This window comes from Acanthochromis polyacanthus, chromosome 2 (genome assembly GCF_021347895.1).
Source record: "Acanthochromis polyacanthus isolate Apoly-LR-REF ecotype Palm Island chromosome 2, KAUST_Apoly_ChrSc, whole genome shotgun sequence".
NCBI lineage: Eukaryota > Metazoa > Chordata > Actinopteri > Pomacentridae > Acanthochromis > Acanthochromis polyacanthus.
The window spans coordinates 12,963,613-12,986,303 of record NC_067114.1 but is presented as its reverse complement, the minus strand read 5'-3'; the positions used below and the strand labels follow the sequence as shown (position 1 = coordinate 12,986,303).

The 22,691-nt window shown below is 41.3% G+C and overlaps 1 protein-coding gene across 6 annotated transcripts in view; it reads left to right on the top strand.

Annotated features, from left to right (window-relative positions):
* Nucleotides 1-22,691, top strand: part of tcf12 (transcription factor 12) — an 80,555-nt gene that overhangs the window by 49,389 nt on the left and 8,475 nt on the right. For 3 of the 6 annotated variants that reach the window (XM_022212985.2, XM_022212981.2, XM_022212984.2), the window contains exons 9-16: nucleotides 9,255-9,354; nucleotides 9,751-9,890; nucleotides 10,332-10,473; nucleotides 10,665-10,735; nucleotides 13,922-14,066; nucleotides 18,484-18,557; nucleotides 21,366-21,437; nucleotides 21,936-22,127. In XM_022212985.2, the coding sequence (XP_022068677.2) occupies nucleotides 9,255-9,354; nucleotides 9,751-9,890; nucleotides 10,332-10,473; nucleotides 10,665-10,735; nucleotides 13,922-14,066; nucleotides 18,484-18,557; nucleotides 21,366-21,437; nucleotides 21,936-22,127 (936 nt within the window). Of the gene's footprint in view, nucleotides 1-4,488; nucleotides 4,703-9,254; nucleotides 9,355-9,750; nucleotides 9,891-10,331; nucleotides 10,474-10,664; nucleotides 10,736-13,921; nucleotides 14,067-18,483; nucleotides 18,558-21,365; nucleotides 21,438-21,935; nucleotides 22,128-22,691 lie in introns of those variants that run through there. The other 3 variants (XM_022212987.2, XM_022212986.2, XM_051940288.1) reach the window with 2 other exon arrangements.

Genomic DNA, 22,691 nt, shown 5'->3' with positions numbered 1-22,691 from the left:
CAAAGTGAAACAATAGAAATCTGTTTGTGTGCGTAGGAGAATGTAAACAAAGAGAACTCCTTGTCAGGAAAAGTAATGCTTTTAGGTTCCAGGGTTTTTAGTTTCTCCTTCAAACAGTTTGGTACAGATGTTCAACAAATGTGGTGTATTTTTTTATTTGTTTCATTTCTGCTACTTGGAGAATGGACGTAGTTAGAGGCTTTGCTACACAATTTACTGCCGTCAGCATGTGCCCAATTATTAACCTGCATGCAAACTTCAAAGCATGATTGAAAACATGATGCATGTGATTCTACACCAAAGTAAAATCAGACTAGGCAGCGCTGCTAAAACATTCAAGCTAACTTTACCGTTTATTCTATGTCATTTGTATGAAATGATTGTATGTAATGTGGGCATTTTGGACTAGTGCTTTCCCATTATGCTGTAAAACTGCAACTTTAAAAGCAAACCATGAATGTTTTTATCACAGAGATCACAAATTTTAAAAAGTTTCCAGTAACTGGAAATACACTGAATGCTTATTTAAGTATGTTGAGTAAATCAGTTTAAATCATCATTATTATTTTTAATTCATTGTCTCGTTATTAAACTTCACATACATTTACAAACATGAACAGTACATGCCAGAATATTGTTATTTTCTGCATAATGTCTTTTTTTTCTGTGGGTGGATAGCTAATGGGCTGAGATGTTTTATGAGAGCTGAGGAATTCTGACCTGGGGCGAAGACGACGTCGTGTTTAACAGCTGTGGTTGACAGTTTCAGAATCTCAAGTAGATTGCAGTCAATCAAGTTCATTTAAATTTCAGATTTATTAAAGTTCATGATGTCGCTTCACTTACGGTATCTTTATGGATCCAGACAAACTCAGCACTGTCTCTGCAGAGCTTCCTATATGGGAGAGTTTCTCTTATCAAGACCTTTGTAAAGTTAGTGACATCTGTAGCTAATGGTTTCTACAGCTTAAATAGGGTAGACAGAGGAATGACAGGCACAATGTATTTTTCTGCATTGTTGAGAGAAATGGTGCATTCAAGTGACTGAATGTCTACCAACCTAATCAATTTTTACATATACTGCTGTGACACCACTATTCTCTTCTGCGGTTTTTGTCCATCATCAGTCAAGCACGATCACAAAGGTTGCTCTGTGGTTTCCTCTTCTACTGACCACAACTCTGTTTCTGCTTTGATGTCTTAGAGGTGTTGTTGGGGTCAGACATGACATCGTATGTACGCTGTATTCTGGACATAGTGATGAATAATGTAGAGAGACCCGATGCTGCTGCCCTCGAGCTTCATCGAGTCTCGCACAAAACAAAGAGGTCAGTCTGCTCTACTCACCTCTCCTTGCTTGTACACATTTGAGTTTGATCTGTTTAGTTTCTCCTCCGACAGCTTTTAGTACTAATACCAGCGGCATGCAAAGCTAGCATTAGATTTTAAAGCATTAATTAAAGAACGTAATTTCTGAGTTGTTTTTAACTGATCTTTTTTTTTTTTTTTTTTTTTTTACAAATAATGACACAATTAATTTAGACCACACCTGATGTTTCCTGTGTCTGCTGTCAGTTAGTTGTTTTTTTTTTAGTTGATTAGTCTTATTCTGAGAAATCTTTTATTCTTAATGTTTTATCCCAGGTCTGTGTCTTTGTACTACAGGGAGTAGGAACTAAACTTTTCTGTGTGGACTTGTTTGATATAGTGGCATTACTTTTAAGTGGAATGTTGTTAAACCTCAACCCTAACAACAACAGTAATGACAATTGCAGGCCATATCATCTGCACATGCAATTTTTGTCGTACAACATACACAAAATGCCATTAATAGCAAAATAATAATAATTTCTTAAATGTATTTTTTTTTTTACGGATTTGAAACTAAATGGAATCACAATGAAAAACATTTTCATGGCTACTTGGAAAATCACCAATTGTTACCAATATTGTAAAAAAAAAGAAAAAGAAAAATGACTTTCTCAATATATTTTACTGTTTGCATTTTACAACTTCTACAAACTCTGCAATTTTCACACTGATCTTCATATTAACTCCAGAAAAGGTGCTTCATTTTGCTGAATACATCTCCTAACAACTTGCTGACAGCTTGCTCCTCTGTATGCTTTTTTTTAGCTGTGCTGCTTCTATTTTATTAATTAGGTGTGTTTTATTTTTCTGCCAGTCTCTCTGTTCTGTGTAAACACAGCCTGCAGTTCAGCCGAATAGTCCCTAAATTTCTGTCACGCCACGTTTGATGAAGCTGAATCAGTAACGGCTTCTCAATAAAGTAGAGAAGCGCAGAATTATTTTATTTTTACAGGATCTTTTACAAACAAGTGAGGTTTGGAGAATTTTTGAACGAGACGTGTAGAATAAAGTGACTTTTTAAGATACTATGATTTGAAACTCGTCACACAGGACGGCTCAGTTTTTGTAATTTTTTCTCAAGATAACATAACTTTCAAACCTCCTGCTGGTTAATGGGCTCTGGGTGAGGTTGCATGCTATGTTGCACTAAAAATGCCTTTTAAATGTAACTTGATGAGCCCTGCAGAGACCCTGAACTGTCCGTCCATTCACGATAAAGCCAGAGTTTGGGAGGGTCTGAATCCCCCGTGCTCCCCCACTCCCCCAGTCAGCCCTCCCTAATTAGAACCAGAGCTTCTTACAGGAAACAATCTTCCTGTCTGATGACATCACCGCTAAATCCAGTGCGTGAGATGGGGGTGACCTCAGCCTCTGGATTTGCTCCGTGTTTTTCAACACCCAAACAAATCCCAAGAAAAGCACCTTGCGATGACTCGAGTGTCTTTGGAGACGATGGTGTGAACAGGTGGGTGGAGCTGAGCCTTCACCTCCCAGAGCCGATGCTGACTGTTCCCCACCATGTCAAGGCTGTGAATTGTGTGTCATGAAGACTGATTCATGAAGTTTAATGAAATAAAACCTTTTAGGCGTTCTCACTGTGTCTCCTGCAGAGAAAAAGAAAGGGGTTGCCTGTGTCCTCAATCCCCCGGTGCTGCTGCTGCTGTGTGTGTGTGTGTGTGTGTGTGTGTGTGTGTGTGTGTGTGTGTGTGTGTGTGTGTGTGTGTGCTTGATTTCCTAAATTAATGCCTATTTGTCGCTGCTTTCATCTGTTTTCTTCGCAACACTGTGCCGTGTGTCTGGACTTGTTTTAGACCCCTTCAAACACTTCTATCATGACCGTTTTCCTTAAAGCATCAACTTGAAACGGCGCCAGATATAAAGCGGTAACAACATGCAGAGCCAGTGTTTTGGATGAGTTTAAAAGAGACTCAGAGAAGAAAGGGGGATAAATAATAACAGTACTAAAAGGAAAAGCATAATAAAGGCCTAGTTTTCTTAGGGAAGTGGAAGCTTTCATCTTTCTTTAACAGTAATGTTCTCAATGAGTCCACAGGCCTGTGTTTAGTCCGGCAAGCTTCGAGTGGTACACATGAAAGGCTCCAGTGTGACTGCACAGACCGGGCTCTCACTGGAATATGGTATCTATCCACTCGTCTTCGCCTTTCTTCTGCTCCCCTTTGCTCCCCTCCCTCCTCCCACATGATAAAGGTAATAGGGAGCTGTGTGGCTTGCAGTGACAGTAAACCACGGTTAAAATGGCTGTCAATGCTTTCCTCCCCCCCACCCCTCCTCGCCTCTCAGTTCTCCCCCAGTCTCAGGCCCCCAGGGTTTAGGAAATGGAGCATTATTTTCTTGTTCCGACGTAACACGCCAGCCCCTTTGCAGCTGTTGCATGCTTTACAACTCTTGTGTTTACAGGCACTTCAGCTAAAGGTCTCACTCTGCCAGCACCAAAACTCATATTTCACATTTCATAAATACGCTCCGCCGTCGAGGCTTTTCAGTGCTTGAATCTGGATTTAGAGCAGTTTTTCCTTCTTGCATGTTGAGCCTTCACTTTCTCTCACTAATGACTCCTAATTGGTGTGTGAGCCATGTGTGGGAACAGGTAAAATGTGTTGCCAGATGGTTGTGTTCTTACAAAAGCCATATTTTCCCCTCACTGCCTGTAGACTCATTTAATCATCACAAAAACAAAAAGATTAGACACTCGGGATTAAAACGTGTGGAAGAGAACAGGCACAGTGCACTCACTTAAGCACTCATTTGATCGCCTTTAAATTACACATATTAATGAAATCCTGCTTAGAATGAAAATTATTTTAGTTCCAATTTGTCGGGGTTCCCCCTGCAGAAAATCTGCAATTTTTATGCCTGGAATTGAACTTTTTTTTCTCTCTCTCTCTCTCTTTCTAAATCCGCTCACACATTTGTTTTCCGTCCCACCCACTTCCCTTTATCTTTTCTATACCCTCCTCCCCGTCGCCTCCCTTCCCCCTCGTCCTCTACCTCTTTGCCTCAGCACTTAGAGGCTTAAGAGAGGGATGTACCACACGAGCCACTCCCTTCATGCAGCCACCCCCTTCCCACAGTGTGGAATGGTACAATCCTGCTTTGCATAAGTTTCCTCTGAGTGGGTCGTGTGTGGAGGCCAGTACTGAAAGAATTATTAGTCCCTTTTGAACGGTTTGGATGTATGTCTAGAGAGAAAGCTAGAGTGCCACTGTAGTATACCTTTATCACGTAAATTGTTAACGCTATAATGTATTGCGCCTACCCTGTCCCTGGAATGGGCAGTAACTCTTTAATGTATTACTACAACGGGAAATCGGTGAGTACTCTCTTTGGGAATGTGTGTGTTTGAGAGAGAGGAGAGCTGTAAGAAGTGTGCATGTGTTTCTGTGAGTTCATCCCTTTGACTGTCAGTCTATTTGTCTGTCTGATCGTCTCAAGTTTTGCGCTTTATTCATTTCTAGAATACAGCACTGTGTTCATCTCTGTGTGAACACATGTGCCTGAGGCTCCTCTGTTTTTTTTATCACATCACTGTGACAGTACAAATTAAAATAATGCACTTTGAGACTCTTAACTCTGGGTTTAAACTTGTTTTTGCATAATTCTACTTTGCGCCGCCAACTCTGCATGAGCAAGTGAATATTCAGCGCTGCACATAAAAAAAGTTAAGCCATTTTAAAACCCTTTTTCATGCACTGAATGAAACAGTGTGGCAGAAAGTTTTTTGCAGTCCCGAATTTATTTTTACTGGCTGGTTGCTTCAGCTCTGAGACTGGGTTGAAATAATAACAAGTGGGAGTCTGGGAATGATTAAGGGAACGAGGCTGCCTGTTGAGGTTAGACTTTCCTGTTTGCAGATTGAGCTCCAAGCACCAGTGTTGCTGTTATTCCATCTGTTTTTAATCACTTTGGCATTCTTGACACCACAGGGAGCCTAATGTGATTTCTGAACTTCTCTGTAATGACCTCTTTGATTTTTGTTACTCTGAAAATGTTTTCTGTGTGAGTACTTTTTTTTGTCAGTGCATGCCTAATTGTGTGTCTCTATGTGGGTGTATGCTTGTGCTTTTGCTGCACTTGGAGCTGTCTTTTCACAATTGTTTTAAGTAAACTTTTAGGCATAAAGATTGCTTGTGCTTGTGTTGCAGAAAGCTTTCAGAAGATGTTTCTCCTGTTTCTATTGCAAAAACGCAATCCAGTGGGGTTATCTGCTCAAGGACATTGTCTAACAATGGCTGAATGAGCTCTGCAATGCATTTTAGTAATCCTTAAGTAATGATCCTGTCATAAGCAAATTACACAGACAGATTTCCACCTGTCATTGCTTGTGCTATTTTTTGCCGTTGTATAAAAGGCACATGCGATTGAAGGAAAAATAAAGAGGTTTGCCTTTTTATGATATTGTATTGAAAAGGTCATCTTACTCAGGCTTGCGTTTCAACTTTCCTCATAAGCCATTACAGCGTTTCCCTTTTTGTTCCCACTCCACAAAAGATGACTTTGATCTTTTTCATATTAAGTATTAACAGGCTTGTGTTACAGTTGGTGATGGGGAGAAAATTGATAGCATGTGGACAGAACGGGCAAACTTTATGATCAAAAGCACTTGTTAAACAACCAGCACCAACTTTTCTTTTTTTTTTTAGTTTTCCTCGCAAGTAAAAAAGAAAGATGGCTCTCATTCTTTGCATCAACTTGATCCACATTAATTTGTTCTAATGCAGAGTTGCATAGCAGGCTCACCATCTGGAGCACTGGGAGAATTCACAGTGGGCCATTGGCTTGTGAGCTGGTGGCACGGTACCAATACAGATGGAGCAGCTCACTGATCTTTCTTCCGTTGCCCATTAGTGAAGAAGAAAAAATTGAAGTGAAAGCCCTGCAGTGATTGTTAAACCTTTTATGTTTTCATTTCTTCATGTTTGGCTTTTACAGAAATCTTCTCCTCTACAAGTGGAAAATTAGATCCGAAAATAGTAAAAAACACAAAAGATGCTGCATATTTTCCTCAAAGTGGGACGTGCCTCTTGCTGTTTTTGTGGCGCAACAGGTTATATCATGCGTTCTAGAAGCTAATCCGTACGTCCCCCAAATGTGCACATGTGTTGCTGCACTGAAGCATGAATGCTCGACTGCATGTCCAACACAAAGTCAGACTGGGGGTGGTGTCGACTTATCGTGTCACTGTAAGGACGCGGGACACATGTTGTGATTAGTTAGTGGAGCTGTATTGATGACAAAGCCAAATTTTTGTGGCATTAACAACTGGAAGGTGTTATTCTGCTATGTGGTTGCTCTATTTTTAAAGAACATGACACCCAGTGGACTGCTGTGCTGTCAGAAAAGACACTTGGAAGCATGATTTTACCGTTTTACAATTCATTTGTTGTGATTTTGGTTCATAAAATGTTTTAAGGTGGTTGATGGGATTGACAGCAGATTACAGATGATATAACAGAATACACTGCATTATTCTGTTCAGTTCCGTCTGTACTCATCGGCTGTTTACTCCATGTGGCTGATTGCTTACTTCTACTGTGACTGCATCTCTAAAGCATTCATTTGTTTATGTATGGGAGGTTTTATTACTTAGGTTGGCCTTTGTGCATTTTATGTCGCAGTTTTGTGCATGAAATAGTAAACCATTTATTATCCAAAAAGCATTGGCAGGTATCACACAGAAATACTTCAGAACGGCCTCTCTAATCAGGCTGAGCAGGGTAGTAGTTTGAAGAGGCATTGTATCTTTCATGCATACTAAGCCTTATAAGTGTGAAAGATTTGGACTTGAAACAACATCCCCCAGAGATATGGTTCGATTCCAAGTAATGACATACCGTATAAAAACAGGACACGCCGTTAAGAGCGTTTGAACTCTTCTCTTTGAGCTTTTTGGCCATTAGCCTGATTTTTTCTCACTTGCACATATGCTTTTAAATTTCCTTTCCCTTCCTGTTATGACGGTACTTTCTTTGTGGTGGCTGACAGATTGTGTTTTAACATTTGATATTTTAATCGGGGTGACATCAACTTCAAAGCAGGTACCACAGACTTAAAGACATGTGGGAAGCTGTGCAGGATTTTCACTCAGCTGAGTCAGAACGCTGTTGAGAGGCACAGCCACAAAGTTATAGAGCTGAATCAGTAACCCCAACTGTGAGTTTAAATCGAAAATCTTCAGAGCTTATCAGTCACTTATCAAAAGCTAACATTTTTGTCTCATTATTTGTCGTTTCCTGTAATTGTATGTGCAATAACCATTGAAAATTTATGAATGTTTTTAACTTTACAGCTGATTTATTTAAGCCACACTGCCTGGTGTTCAAATAACCAGTGGAGGTCTGTGTTGGTGTGCTGATCTGTGTGAGTGACGGCTTTTAATTAATAGCCTTGTAAAAGGAAACCCAGGCGGGCCCTCTCTTCCATAGGCCGGCGGAATGAGGCACCCGGTGTTTGGGATGGTTTATTAATGCTTTGGCTGGTTAGCCCAGGGTAAAAAGGACAATTAGCATTATCCGCTGCCATATGCTGCCCATTGAGTGTCAGACAGAGGCAAAAAGACAAAGCCTGGGCTCCTGTGCGAGGCTAACCTGAGCTCTCTACGGAACTCCTATCAACCCTGGTCACATGTGTAAGCCAGAAGACCCAGGAGAGCTCCACCCCTCCCACAGCACTTTAATTACACACCCAGACAACAGCACGCCGGAGTCCTGCTCACTCAGCAAAGCCCAACAGCCCTGAGTCTCACTTAAGCTGCATCGACGCGATGTCCACGTGTTTTAATTGATATACTACAGTTGTGATGCATATTTTCCATCAGCGCTTAATCACAAAACAACCTAAGCGAGTAAACCACCATTATGGCCGTGATTACATCCACACGCATCAGACGACAATTTTGAGGAGTGAGCTGTGAACATCTGAGTTTGAAATGAGGCCGTAAAAAGAGGGATTATATCAAACAGCGTGGGGACAAGAGCTGGAAACGTGCAGGTGGAATCTATCCTGGCAGGTCTGGCTCTGATTAGTGCTACACGACGGAGAGGTCGTCCAGTCATGTCTGTGGGAGGGAGGATTTGTCCAAACCTTTTCTCCCTTCTTCCCTCCTTCGTGCTCTGTCTTTCTGCCTCACCCTCGCTCCCTCCATCTGGAGTGGATGAAGTCAGGGACCACATCACTGGTGTTTGGCCTCCCGTCTCTTTGATCCCACCGCCCAGCCTGGCACACACTCACAGCTGTACAACAGCGTGCCCATTGTGCCTCTCCTTTCTCCCACCAGCGTACAGGTAGAAATGTAAAGAAAGCAAAGCAGGCTGTTTTTGTACCCCTTATTTGATTTCTGCCTCTCTGGGAGTGCTGTAATTTGCCAGGTATTTAGTCTGCGCATGTAAGCGGGTATCATTATACTTCCATTAGAGGTTGAGTTGATCTGAAATGCAAATACTCCTGATAATCCACTCCTCCCTTCATGAGCTTGATTACTTGCTAGTCATTAATGTGTGTGTGTGTGTGTGTGTGTGTGTGTGTGTGTGTGTGTGTGTGTGTGTGTGTGTGTGTGTGTGTGTGTGTGTGTGTGTGTGTGTGTGTGTGTGTGTGTGTGTGTGTAGTTTTAGGTCCATATCTGCAGTACTTGTGTTTATACTTGTGCGTGCATGATCACATATGTACACACATTCTTACATGTGACATGTGGTGAAAGTGTTTACTTCATGGGAACTGAGATAAAGAAGCTCGCAGAGTTTGAACTTCAACATTCTTGACAAGAGTATGTGTGTCAGTCATGCCTCAGTATTTTGCACTTAAATAATAGTCAGTGAATAATCATGAATGTTGGCCCCTTTTAAATAGCTTTTCTGTTCTCCTGGCAGGTGTACGCACCGTCTCCAAACTCAGAAGACTTCAACAGAGATTCCCCTTCTTACTCTTCTCCTAAACCATCCAGCAGTATGTTTGCAAGCACTTTCTTTGGTGAGTTCAGAGCATGTTTCCTACATTTTTATTTCACATTATTTGGTCATTTATTGCCATTTTGACGTTTATTTCGATCTACTTACTTAGTTTTAAGTTGCCAGACATTTTTTAGCAGTCGCAGTGTTTCGTAATGTTAAATCTGTGCTCTGTCTTTATTTCAGTGTGACTCACTCCCTCACATAGATAGACTTCTTGTTGGTTTTAGCTTCACTGTTATCTCAGCTGTGTTCAGGACAAGGATCATGTTTCAGTCCCAAGAGACTCAAAAGTAAAAACTACTCCTTGATGACCCTGAGTTGTAAGGGTAGAGTTGGAGGTTAGCCGCTGCCTGGCACGATGTTTTCTTCTCTTCTGATCCATTATAAACTAAAATTATGTGTTTATTGCCATCAGATGGTACCCACAGTTCGTCTGACCCGTGGAATTCGTCCAATGGTATCAGTCAGCCCGGCTATGGGGGAATGCTCGCAGGATCTTCATCTCACATGCCACAGTCGGGAAACTACAGCAGCCTGCACTCACACGACCGTTTGGTAAGCTGCACCGCTCAGCATGATGGTACTTCGTCATATAGACAGGTGACAAATTATTGTTACAAACTTTGTTTTGCTGTCAAACATGTAGAAGAGATTTAGGGTGTACTGTTCAGAAAGCGCAGCGTGTAAATTGTTTTTCGGCCCTGCACTGCCTCAGCGCCACTCCCACAGCTGGAGTGGGTGGGTGCGTCTTAAGTTGTTGTCTGGTTATTATCAGGGAAGACGCTGCTGACCCCTCTTTATGTCAGGGCATCACAGAGAGTCTGCAGATGCTGCCTGCCCCCTCTTTTATCTCTGTTTTTCCTCACAGTAACTTTTGCTCCATCGCAGCCTGAAGGATGTCAAATGAGAATTATAATTTAGAGAATACACAAACTGTTTCTGCCACACACACACTTACATTCAAAAATAATAAAAAAACATTTTTTTATCTCCCAGAATTATCCTGCACACTCAGTCTCTCCAGACATCAATGCCAGTCTTCCTCCCATGTCCAGCTTCCACCGGAGCAACACCAGCACTTCACCATTCGTCACCGCGGCACACAACTCCTCCGTCAACACAGCCGACGGGGTCATGGGTACGTTCTTGTGTTAACACTTCAGCTACCTGCTCAGAATGACTAATTCGCTGGCCCACGATGTAATCACTGCTGAACATCCTTTCTGTAAAGGTAGTGAGTCACGCAGTTGGACAGCTGCTTTGTGTACCGTGACCACTCCTCATTTGTCTGAGTTTGCTGTTACAAAGCTTCCCTCTGTGTTTTTCTAGCTGCTCCAAATCGGGGGACTGCCACTGGAAGCTCACAGACTGGAGATGCACTGGGCAAGGCTTTAGCCTCGGTGAGTTACAGCCCCGGTTTTATCTCGGAGTCCAGTTCTTCATGCCATGCCTCCCTGATTAAAGAGAATTACACAAGATTTGGATTTTAAAACTAGTTGGACTCAGTTGTGGCTTATGATGGAAAATTTATTCCATGTCAGTATTGCATTGTTGTTCTGGATAGCATCAATGTGGCTTAAATATTTGGTCAACTACTAAGAAGTCTTTGTATTTCTTCTCAAATCTGACATCATGTCAGAGTGTGAAAATCACATCCAAGTTCTGTGCAGCCACACACTCAAATAATGGAGGTTTTTCTGTGCATCTCAATAATATAATGGTCTGTCTTTTTCCCTTAAGAAGATAACCTCTGTAGTCATGCGGGGAATTAAATGTTATATTGACTGCTGATTAAAAAAGCTCAGAGGACATGTTTGCGGTTGTTTTTCGGCCTAAGCTGGATAAACTAAAAGTATTCAAGAAAGAGATCTGTACATTAAAAGTGCTGCTGAAGCCAGCAGGTTATATTTCAGTTTGGAAAAAGAGTCGTGATTATCTGTGACATCCTATGATGGTTCAATCCTTTCGACTATTTATGCTGTTCAGTAAAAAAAAACCAAGAGTGACGTATCCGGATCTGGAGAACCCACTGAGTGTTGTTAAGCTGAGGCACAGGTGGGGAACGTCCCAGTTGGAATTGGGTAAATCTAAACAAAATGACAAAATCTTTCACTTGTACAGAATTGTAAAAGTGCAAGTTAACATTACACAATAGACATTTCTTTTCTTTCCCAGTTCACTCTTCTCCGTACCGTCTCATAGGAGTAACATTCTTTCTCTGCAGCGTTTTTTGGATTTGCTTTTTCCATTTATTTGACTGATTGTGTTTTCACTTAAATTCTGCTTTTGATTTCAAAAGTCTGATTCTTATTATTTCAACAAAATTACCTCTAATGGTGTTTAACATGTTGCATAATCATTCTGTGATTATTACCATGTTAGGTTTATATAAAGCAGCATTTTAATTTTACACACAACGCAAGCTGTCCGTTTGGGACGAATATTTCTTTATAGTGTGAATCCAAAATATGAGAGTTCAGGGGATGGTAATAACAAATTAAGTCCTTTATATTTGCAGACTCAATTCTATTAGCATGACAAAGCTGGAGTGAAATGGACACGGTTGGACCGGGGTGGGGGTGGGTGGATGGATCAGGGGGCACAGGGGAGTTTATAACTGCTGTGGCTCAACTCCATGGGCCCCCCTTTGTAGAGCTTTTGTTCTCCGCCCTTTTAAATTGGCCGTGCTTATTGGCCCCATGCCGCCTGCGGGAGCGTAACTGATGACGAGGCGGGGCTTCATTTATTCCAGTAAAATGAGCCATGTTTCACTTTGAATGCAGCGTTAGTAGCCAGTGAGTGAAAAGAATAGAAAGTCATATATTGTCAGGTCAGAAGTCACGGTTATAAACAGCTTGCTGTTGAGAAACTAAGAAATATCAGGAGATTTGTTTTGAGTTTTATTGGCGTCTGACACCGCAATGACCACACTATTAATCCTCCTCAGTTTTTTTTTTGACTGAATTGCATGTCTGAGAGTGAAAATGCTGCAAGAGAAGCATGGATGCTTATTCTTGCCATTAGACAACGGCCAATCCTCCTCCACACTCAGTGACACACTTCAATGAAACCTCTATCCTGATACTGCAAGTTGATTGAAAAACTAAAGCCCCGAGATCAAGATTGAATAAGGAGATTATTAATAATGAGTGCATTCTATCATCCCCGCTGAAGTCGAATGCTTTCCTGCAGGCTCAATTTGATCTTAACTTAGAGGAGAAATCTCTGTGGATCTGCTGTTTTTTCTCTGCTAATTAGTCAGGATCCACCCGTAATACCCTGAGTTCTCTGAGACATGTTCCATTGTGGCACAAATATCCTCTTATTAAAGGGGGGGAAAAAAATCAGGGACGTGTTTGCGCTTTAATCCAGCATTTGTTTAAACAAATGAAATCCCAGTGGAAGTTCTGAAGACGTAATCTCCTCATTCCCTTGTGATTGACATGTCATCCTAAAACTCTGTGACCTCAGTGTAACCTATCAGAGGATGCACTGACATAATAAAGTTACTATGATTTGTCCTGTATTGTAGCAATGAAATTTTGAAACTCAGACATAATATGTTCCCACAGAAACCCATTCTATGTGCCCTAGTTGTCTTCTTCACAGAGTCTGCAAAGTTTAGAAAGATGCAAAAAAACAACAACAGTTGAATGCTACTGGATTTTGATATATGGCTCACAATACAGTCTCCGGCTGAAATGTGGCCCTTGAGATTTTCTGTAGCTGGCTTAACGGGGTTTCCAGGTTGGGCGTCTGCGCTTCTTGAAGCCACAGTGGAATAATAACTACAGTGACACTGAGTCCTTATGCAAGTGAAAAACAAAGTGTGCTCCTGTAAAACTGCAGGTTTTTAAGAAGTTTGTGTCAGGACATGTGTCTTTTTATTTCAAAATCTTACAGTAAACAGTGCAGAAAGAAAGAAATTCTCACTGTTGGTGTCTTTTAATTAGAGCCAGAACATCGACTTCTTATCTGCAGATCTTGTTGAGAATGAGATGGAAATTATCTGTAATGTAGTGATGTAGCTCTTTAATGTGATACAATTCATATGGTTTGATCATTAAATTAGAATTTTAGTGATTAAACTGGAGAATAAAAGACTATATAACATGTAATTTGTGTTACACTGGTGATTTTTAAACAGTTTTCAGTTAAGCTAAATTCCTTGTTTATCTGAGTATTACATTTGAAACCAGTAAATAGCAGGTGTATTCAGAAATGCCCTTCAGACACATTAATTAGAGTTGAAAGTAAGGTTTAAATGTTGTTAATCTTCACTCAAAATTGACAGATTTATAGAAGATGATACCGAGCAAGAAACAAGCATCAGATCTCATTTTGTTTGTGATTCATTTAGTCAAAGCTGTGCTCCAAACACAGATGACTGTTACCGGCTCATGTTTACGCGCCGAGCTTTTTTATGACATCTCTGGCAGTAACATCCCTGTAACTGATGATGCAGTTGTGGCTTGAAGATGATAACAGCCGTAAACAGCAAAAACAACCTGTTTTTTATATTTTGTTTTTATTCTGCCGGCGCATTAATGACCGATCGTACTTTCTCCTCCTCTGTGCTTCCACAGATTTACTCACCTGACCACACTAGCAGTAGTTTTCCATCCAATCCGTCGACACCTGTGGGCTCTCCTTCACCTCTGACAGCCACAGCAGGTGCTGCCTCAGCAGGTACCGTGGTGACTGCTGCCGGCACCCCGTCTGGAAGGCCAGGTAGGGACCAGACTCTGGATTTTAATCTTATACAGACTTCCAATACGCTTACACCAGATACCACCCGCAGAATGCTCTTCTAAAACTGCATTGCAAAGGCTTTTTCACAGGTAAAGAGCCAGTGACAGACACACTTTAGATTAGAGTTTGGAGTGGAATAGTCAGTCTAATGAAGAAGCTTTTATTAATATTTGACCAATTTACAAAAGGCATGTTTTAGACACATGTGCACGCACCTCCACAAAATGCAAAATCAGAGCATATATGATTAATAAATTCAGTCACATCATCTTCCTCGTCGCTCCAAAACAGCTGTAAGAGTCACAGCGACGCATGACAACAACTAAAGGAGGCTTCTCCATGAAATGATATGACGGTGCAGAGCGGCATGACCTGAACACATAACACCGAAATGTGTTTCTACTGTATATCAGGTGATAAATGTGGCTCGGCAGCGTCTGCACCGTCACGCGTCTGAAGAATGAAATATGAAATGTTGCTCTTACTAAGAAAGAAACTAAGAAAGGAGGCAGTGACACACAAATGACTGATGAGCCGCTGTAATCTAGTGTAGTTTACTAATTTACTATCTGGACTGAATCATAAGAGACTACTGCTAAAATAGGACCCTGTTACTTTAATTTAATTACTTTAACTCTGTGCTGCATCCGTTAGGTTATTGATTTAATAGCCCTTTTAGCTTTAGAGTAGCCAGAATCATTGTCCATTCATTATCAGACAGTTAATGCCATTTCCTAAAAGAAAGCTTAGTTTATTTTCATTTAATGCTGCACATTTATAAAATTGACAGTTATGATGACTGTTTAAAACACTAATGTGAATTTTCAAGAATCTTGAGCAGATACAAGAGTTTTGTGAAAGATTTTATCGGCTGGCTGCTTCCCATCTGCAGTCCACAAGCTTGAAAATAATGTGATTTGTATTAAAAAAAAAGTGTGAAATCAGTGTTGCGGGTTTGTTCTGAGCATAACAACACACCTGCACCTTAAAACAGTCCCCGACTTGCTTGTCCGGTGTGCACAACACGGGCTTTATTTTCATGGCTGAGAGAGCTGCTCCACATTGACTCCCGCTGACATCACAGACCAGTTTTGGCTCTCAGCTTTTTAGGAGGGTCTTTGTTCATGTTCACAAATTTAGATCTGGCTCACAAGTGCTGTCAGAATAACATTTAGGTTGTGCCTTTTAGGTGATGGAAATTTTTAGACAAGCTCTGGAATGACGGCGTGAGTAGAAAATAGTCTGGCTTTGAGGATGCTGAAGGATTTGAAAATCTTGCAGTGAAAGAGTTGGAAGTGGGTCTTGAATTACAATTATTGAAAAGCTTTTCATATTTCCAAGGCTGTTTTTATGGTTCTAATAGTAGCCCAGAGCCCTCAACCTGCTCTGTAATAAGGCAGGAGTAGATTTATTGTTCGTAATCCTGCTTTTGCAGACAAGTACAAGTAGTGTAGTAATTTGTGTTTTTGTGTCAACTTGACTTTTTTTCTTTTTGGAGAATGGATAGGCAAGCTTCCTTTGAATTGTAATTATTTTGTGCAGCAAAAACAGGAAAATACTTAAAAACACTGCAGCCCATCTTCCTGCGGTTAAGGAAGCACCTAGAAAAAAGAAAGGGGAGTTACTGTTTGTACAGGGTTTTAAGTACAGAAAGAAAAGAGACATGTATTAGAAAAACGTGGACTGTCGTAGACGTGCTGACAGAGGTGGAAGAGTAATGGAAAGAGACTGAGGTGGGGGGACAGTAAGGGAAAGCCCAGTGTGTTGTTATAGCAGGCAGTTGTGTCATGTATGGTAATGGAGTGGCGACAGCTGTCTCTACGTATGCCCCCCTCATCCTCAGCTGTTGCCCTGCCCCATGGACAGCTGTTCCCCCCCAACACACACACACACACACACACACACACACACACACACACACACACACACACACACACACACACACACACACACACACACACACAGAGGCTGCAAAAGGTTTATTAGCCTGTGGGTGAAGAAAGGTGGCTGTGACTCAGCTGATGAGGACGACAGTGACGGCTCTCTTGACCTATTTACGGTGCAGCGTGCCAAACCTGGTAGCATAACAGTGGCATTCATAGTTCAGAATTTCCAAAATAATAGGTGCTTTTATATATATTTTATATGACAAGTTATTATAGAAAAATGATACAGACAGAATATACAAGAAAATACAGAGAAGTTGGACATTTATTTTTATTAATGGACTTCACATATGTAGGAGAAATGTAGGACTCTACTGGCAAATATATGTACGTCTGGGATTGTTGGGAAAGGATATTGTTTCTCTAATTATTCGGCCCAAAATTTGGCTCACTGTTGATGTTAGTCGTAAAATCCATTCATCATTAGGATTACACCAATATACAGCACATTACTCAAGCCTGCTTCGTTCAATTAACTCTCTCTGGTACACGTGGGGACCGGAGCCTCAGGCTAATTTTTCATAGCCAGCAGCCAGCAGAGGCTCATGTGAAGTTCCTGCCTCACTCACCTGGGAGAAAGCTGAGGCAGAACAGAGACTTTTTCATTTCCTCCTCCAAAGTCACTTTTAATAGTCTGTTAATTAAAGTCTGCTTTTTTCCAAGGCTGTGTGTGTGTGTGTGTGTGTGTGTGTGTGTGTGTGTGTGTGTGTGTGTGTGTGTGTGTGTGTGTGTGTGTGTGTGTGTGTGTGTGTGTGTGTGTGTGTGTGTGTGTGTGTGTGTGTGTGTGTGTGTGAAGAAACATGAAAACTCGAGTACAGAAGACCATGGAGGCTTAGTTAGACATTTCAGTCGAATGAATTAATGGAAAACTTTGTTGGAGCAGTTTCCCGAACTTGAGGGAGGCGTGATTCTTCTAGTGTTAGTCAGAAATGCACATCAGGTGCTTAGTGTCTTTCACTGTCAGCACAATGTAAAAAGCATGGTGTTAGGTTCAGCGGTTTATTCTGCGTTTTGTCTGACCATGTAGGTCTTGATGTGTATGAAAACAAACACTGAGCAATTAGGAGTAAAAACATTACATCAGTCTGCTCACAGATGGGGCTCAGAAAACCATTCTCCACTGTGCAGCTTTTTAAATTACTCTTTAAATTAAGAATGAACAACATTGATCGGTGGCCCCTCTGCTGTACATGATACCCCTCATCCTGGTCTGCATTTTTCATTACTGCGCTGTTATAAAAAGTATAGAACAGCATCAAGATGAATTTTTAGAATCACACTAAATGATAGATAACCGGAGTCTCTGTGTGTAGATTGTGCAACAGTGGACTCCATTTACAGGGATGTAGGCAGGGTTTGGCATCCGTCCACCTTTATAGACAACAGAAGAACACTGAGAGCTCTGAGCTGAAAAGGCCACAGACACCCTATCCTGTAAATAAGCTGCAAAGGTTCATTATTGTCGGAGTGCATTAAGGTTATTTGATTGTACTGTAACGCGTTGCCTCTCACTACACATGGCAGGCAGGTTACGTGGATGATTGTGCTTCAGAAAAAGGAAAGAAAGAAATGTACCGGAGGTGGAAATGTGATGAGCAGATGTGGATTCCTTTTCGTTTTCTCTAATTTACACCAGATCAAATCAGCTTGATTTGCCTTCCGGTGCTGGCCTGTAGATTAACTTTTTGGCTCACATAAATGTGCAGAATCCACTGTGAACTTCTCCCAGCCAAAGGTAAATCATTATCTGTGGTGCAGAGACTGTTTTCTCCATATAGAGATCATGTCATTAACATGCAAGGGAAAGTGCAGAAAGTTGCTTTATGTTACAGATTGATTAAAACTGACTGTCCTGTCACAACATTGCCAGGTGTTTGTCTGACAAAAAACTATTTACAGTGACAACTCAGGAATGCTAGCATGTATTGGAAGAGCGTGGCCTTGATTGAACCCAGATACTTGACATATTTCCGTCATCAGAAACTCTAATGTGTCAAAACACTCTTCTACCACACTGCAGCTTTGACCACTCCGATGTGTTTATAGAGTCGAAGCTTCCAGGAAAAAGTAAATGCGAATGAAAACTAGTATTTAAAGTCTGATTTTTTTTTTCAGTGCTCACGTTGTTCTCATTGCTACGCTTATTAATGTGCACATGCAGCCTTCGTTTCTGGGTGGAAGTGGGTGTTAGTCGAACCCTCCGCTGGCTCACATGTCAGGATGCAGTCCAGCCATCAGGAAGTGATGCAGTTGAGCCCTAAAAGATAAAAATATCTCATATAGAACAACAAGAAAGCAGAAAATCAGGATGCCAGTGTGTTATGACTGCGTGTTATTGTGCGTGTCAGTTAGCTCTGGTGGCGGCGTACTCAGGACACAGCTATCAGACGTGTTAATATCAAACTGAATCGGTGGATTGCCGACAACAATATCACTTTCTCTCTCATCAGGAACCAACCAGTGGCCCCGTGCTGGTGGACAGACGCCTTCCTCTCCGAATTATGAGAACTCCCTTCACTCATTGGTAAGTCTGCCTCCGTCCTCTAGTGAGTCCAGGATGTGATGGATGCTCACTTTAGATAAGCTGCCCATGAAGGCCTGAGCTAGCATTACACAGAGATTCCTGTCTGACAAATGTTTTGCTGAGGAAGGTGGGGGTCGAGGGATAACCAAACTGAACAATACCTGTCCCTTGGGGCTTGCCATCTGTCCGCTGCTCCGTGGGCCAGGACGCGGATGACAGTTGGGGGATGGGTTTGGTAAAGGGGGCTGGTGTTGGGGTGGCAGCTGTTTGCTGAGCCGCTACTCCAGAATTCCTTCGCTGCCATGCGACCGGAGCCACGGATCACATTTCATCCAGCTACTACCTGATGCACATGACATGTATTTACATTCCCTGCTGGAAGTTTATTTCTTAGCTTAAAGTATTTAAATATCAAGCACTCATTACACGGAAGTATAAAAATCTTTCCATGATAAATAGCGGAGCAGTGTCTTTACTGCTCCGCTATTTATCATGGAAATTATGCAAAACAGTGCTTGCACTAAATTGTCAACAACTGAAGTGTACATTCACTGGTCAAAGAAGGGTTCAATCAGAATCAGGAATTGTTTTATTGCCAAGTAGGTTTTCAATTTGAGTGTTGTTTGAAAGTCTTTTCTTAGAGACATTATTGTCAATTGTAGTTCTCAACCCAAAGGCAGTAAAAAGCTGCCTGTTGTCTCGTCTGCTTCTAGTTTGCAGAACATCTTGGAAGTCATACTGTAGGTTTGTGTTGTTTCAGTTCTACAATAGATGATAGCAGCAGTAAAAAGTCAACCTGAAAGATGTAGGGCGTCTGGACCAAAAAATAGCATCAGGCACAACAGTGGTTGACAGCTACTGATGCTGCATCTGGGACATCAAAAGTCTAACATGTCAGTATTTTTTTACCTCATATGGTTTTTACCCTTGTGACCTCAAAAAGCTCTTAAACACACAACATGGCAACGATGCACTCACTCTGTCCTCCTACTACGGCCCACAAATGCCTCCACAGCTGCGTTTGTTTTCTTTTTTCAGGTTTTTCCAGTCACACACAGGCAGTTTAGTTCACCCCATTGTTTGTTTCTGGGTGATGATCCCTGACACCTAGCTATGATTGATTGGTGACCAACATGTAATTTTTCAGAGGTCTCAGCCAAATCATGAAAATAACGTATAGTCTGACCCAGAGGAGATGTTATCAGACAAAAAATGATGTGCAATCTAAACCTTGCTGCTGCATAATCAGTGTTTTTCTACAATTATTGCTTATAATTATTCGAAATGTGACTATAAGGTCACAATCATTCCCCTTGCAGTCTTATCACAAAGTTCCATTCAGTCATCCAGTTGTACATGAAGAGGACGTTGAACATGGAGGTGTTTCCTCCCACTCTGCCTCCAGCTTTGTTTTGTCTCTTCATGGCCACTAAAGATAAGTGGATGTGACAATGCTGGTGAATCATATCAGATAACCTGGAAATTAGCTGCTGATAAAAAAAAGCAATATTGAAAATCGCAGTTAGACACAGTGCATGCTGTAAACGCAGCTCTGAAGCGTGTCGCTTTTCAGTATTTGTCACCTTTTTGGGGCAGAGAGTCAGATCTGCAGCGGAGTTCAAAGACAAAAACTTTTCACTGTTACAAGTGCAGTGATGGGTTTAGACTTTACAGCAGTGACCTGAAAAAAACACACAAAACAGGAGATTTATTTGTCTTGTAGCAAGCTGTTTGGCAAACTGATCAAATGATGTGCTTACAGGTATAATGTACAAGATCTAACTTTCCTATAATGTCAAAAACGAGCTCTGTTGCCTTCTAATGGAAAATATTTGTTATTGCTTAAATCCTACTAATCGTAAATGTATGTCAGAGTTTCCTTCAAGTATAGAAATCTGTGAATATTAATCTAGAAATTGTTGTAGGAAACAGCAGTTTTGAGTGCATTGGGGACACAAATATAAAAATGTTCTCTCTTTCAAATGTATTTTGTGTTTCTTGTTTTTTTTTGCTAAAATAGATAACAATGAGCCTTCAGATTGCCTTCACTGCAAGAATTTCTCAACCATTTAAGTTCATAAGTGGTTAAAAAAAGATTCCATTAAAGGTTGTGATGAATAAATAGTTCCATTGGCAGGCAGTGAAGGAAAGCTCAAATTATGTTTCATTCTCAGGATGTATTCAAAATTGTGTTGAAATAAAATCACAGATCACAGTTCTCTGGAAGTTGAATCAAAACCATTAGGAACACTGGAAAGTCCCACGAGCCTGAGGAAACGGTGATGAAGCTACTTAAGGATTAGATTACAGTCGAAATGACTAATCTTGTTAGTGGACAGGGCCGCCAACAGCAGTTTATATTAGTTTGAGACTAATGTACAAAATAGCTGACTTTGATAATGCACAAAGCATTCTTTTATAGTGGCCGGTTGCTTCGTAATTCTTCGATTTAGTGGATAAAATTAATGTAAGGGAGCCGAGTTTTCACCAACGGCAGCATTTATTCCAGCAGAGAAATCCCAAAACATAAAACTTGGCAGCAACTGGAGCAGAGAAACTTCTGTGTATTGTATTAAATGTAATGTAGAAGACGTGACCGGTACTGTAGTAGAGGTTATTAAATGTGCAAACAACAAAACATTCTCATCCTTGCAAAGTGAATGGTCAGCAGCTCAGCGCTTCCTTCCAAATCCTGCCCTTCTTGTTTGCGTGTCTTCACAAAACCAATCTCTCTCCACAGTGTGTTTGTCGTATTTATAGGCTGATCTTTTTCCTTAATTCTGTCTTATTCTTATTTGACTTTGCCAGAAAAACAGAGTTCATCAGCAGTTACATGAGCATCTCCAGGATGCCATGTCTTTCTTAAAGGATGTCTGCGAGGTACTTTCTTTCAGATAGAGCCTTTACTCATTACGTGTTCCATACGTCTTTGCATTCCTCATTTTGTTTTCTCACGCACAGTTCAGCGTCCCGTCCTGCATTCTTCATAGTAAAATGCTGTTTCATTTTTACTGCCTTTGTTGCCTTATTGTCATGTTATGTGTCCTTTTGTAGCCACTCCAGCTTGCAGTAATCAGCTTATGTGCAGATGTTAAGTGAATTGTTGAGTGCCTCTGTCCATTATTCAGGTAGAAACAACAAGCGAGGACATTTGTTGACTTTTAACTCAAGCTGAAATGGCTCATCTGATCTTGCATTTGAATTGCCTTCTTTATCTTATGTTTCAGATGTTTTTTTTTTAACTTTCCAAGTCCACTTCATACAATCAGTGTTTTCAATTTTTGTCCTAATGTGCTTATACTAAGCTGCTCTGTCCTTCTTTTCCTCTCTTCTCCCTCTCCCCAACCCTTCCTTCCTCAATCCCTCTGGTCCCCCCAGTCTCGAATGGAGGATCGTCTGGACAGATTGGATGATGCAATCCTCGTTCTGAGGAACCATGCAGTGGGCTCCACCACCAGTCTGCCCAGCGACATACACAGTCTGCTGGGACAGGCGCAAAATGGGCCAATAACAGCCATTGGGCCAAACTTTCCTGCCTCTGCATTGGTTCCAGGCCGGACTGCAGCAATGGTATGATAACTTCGCATAAGTGTTTAGATGTTTGATTTTGTGTGTGAGAAAACATATTTCTCGAGTGTTTAGCTTGGCCACACTAAACACCTCAGCCACCTGCTCTAAGCGGGTGCGCTGCCATGTGTAAAACTAGACATTTTCCACACATGAACAGTTGAATTTATACTGACATATTTTCCATAAGTGTAATGCCTGGCCTAAGGCTCACCCTCCTCTTGAGAGTGGCTGTATACACAAGGGCGAAAGAGAAATGAGAAAAACAGGCGCAACGGAGTGAAGTTGTGCTTCGGTGTAGGACGTGTTTGTGTGTTGCGCTCCTTTTAGAGTTAAAGTCGAAGCCTCTTGAGAAACGGGGGAATGCAGGTCTCAGTATAAATCATCATGTGTTCACCCATCCTCCATCTGAGCTATTTCATTTTCAAGAGCCAAGAGATTTGAACACATCTGCAGTGGAAATTAAAATGGGGCGGCTCGTCCAACTGTAATCCGAAGGTGTTTGGAAATAATTTGGGTCACACACAATATTAAAAAAAACAAACAAAAGAAACAGCGCTGGATGGC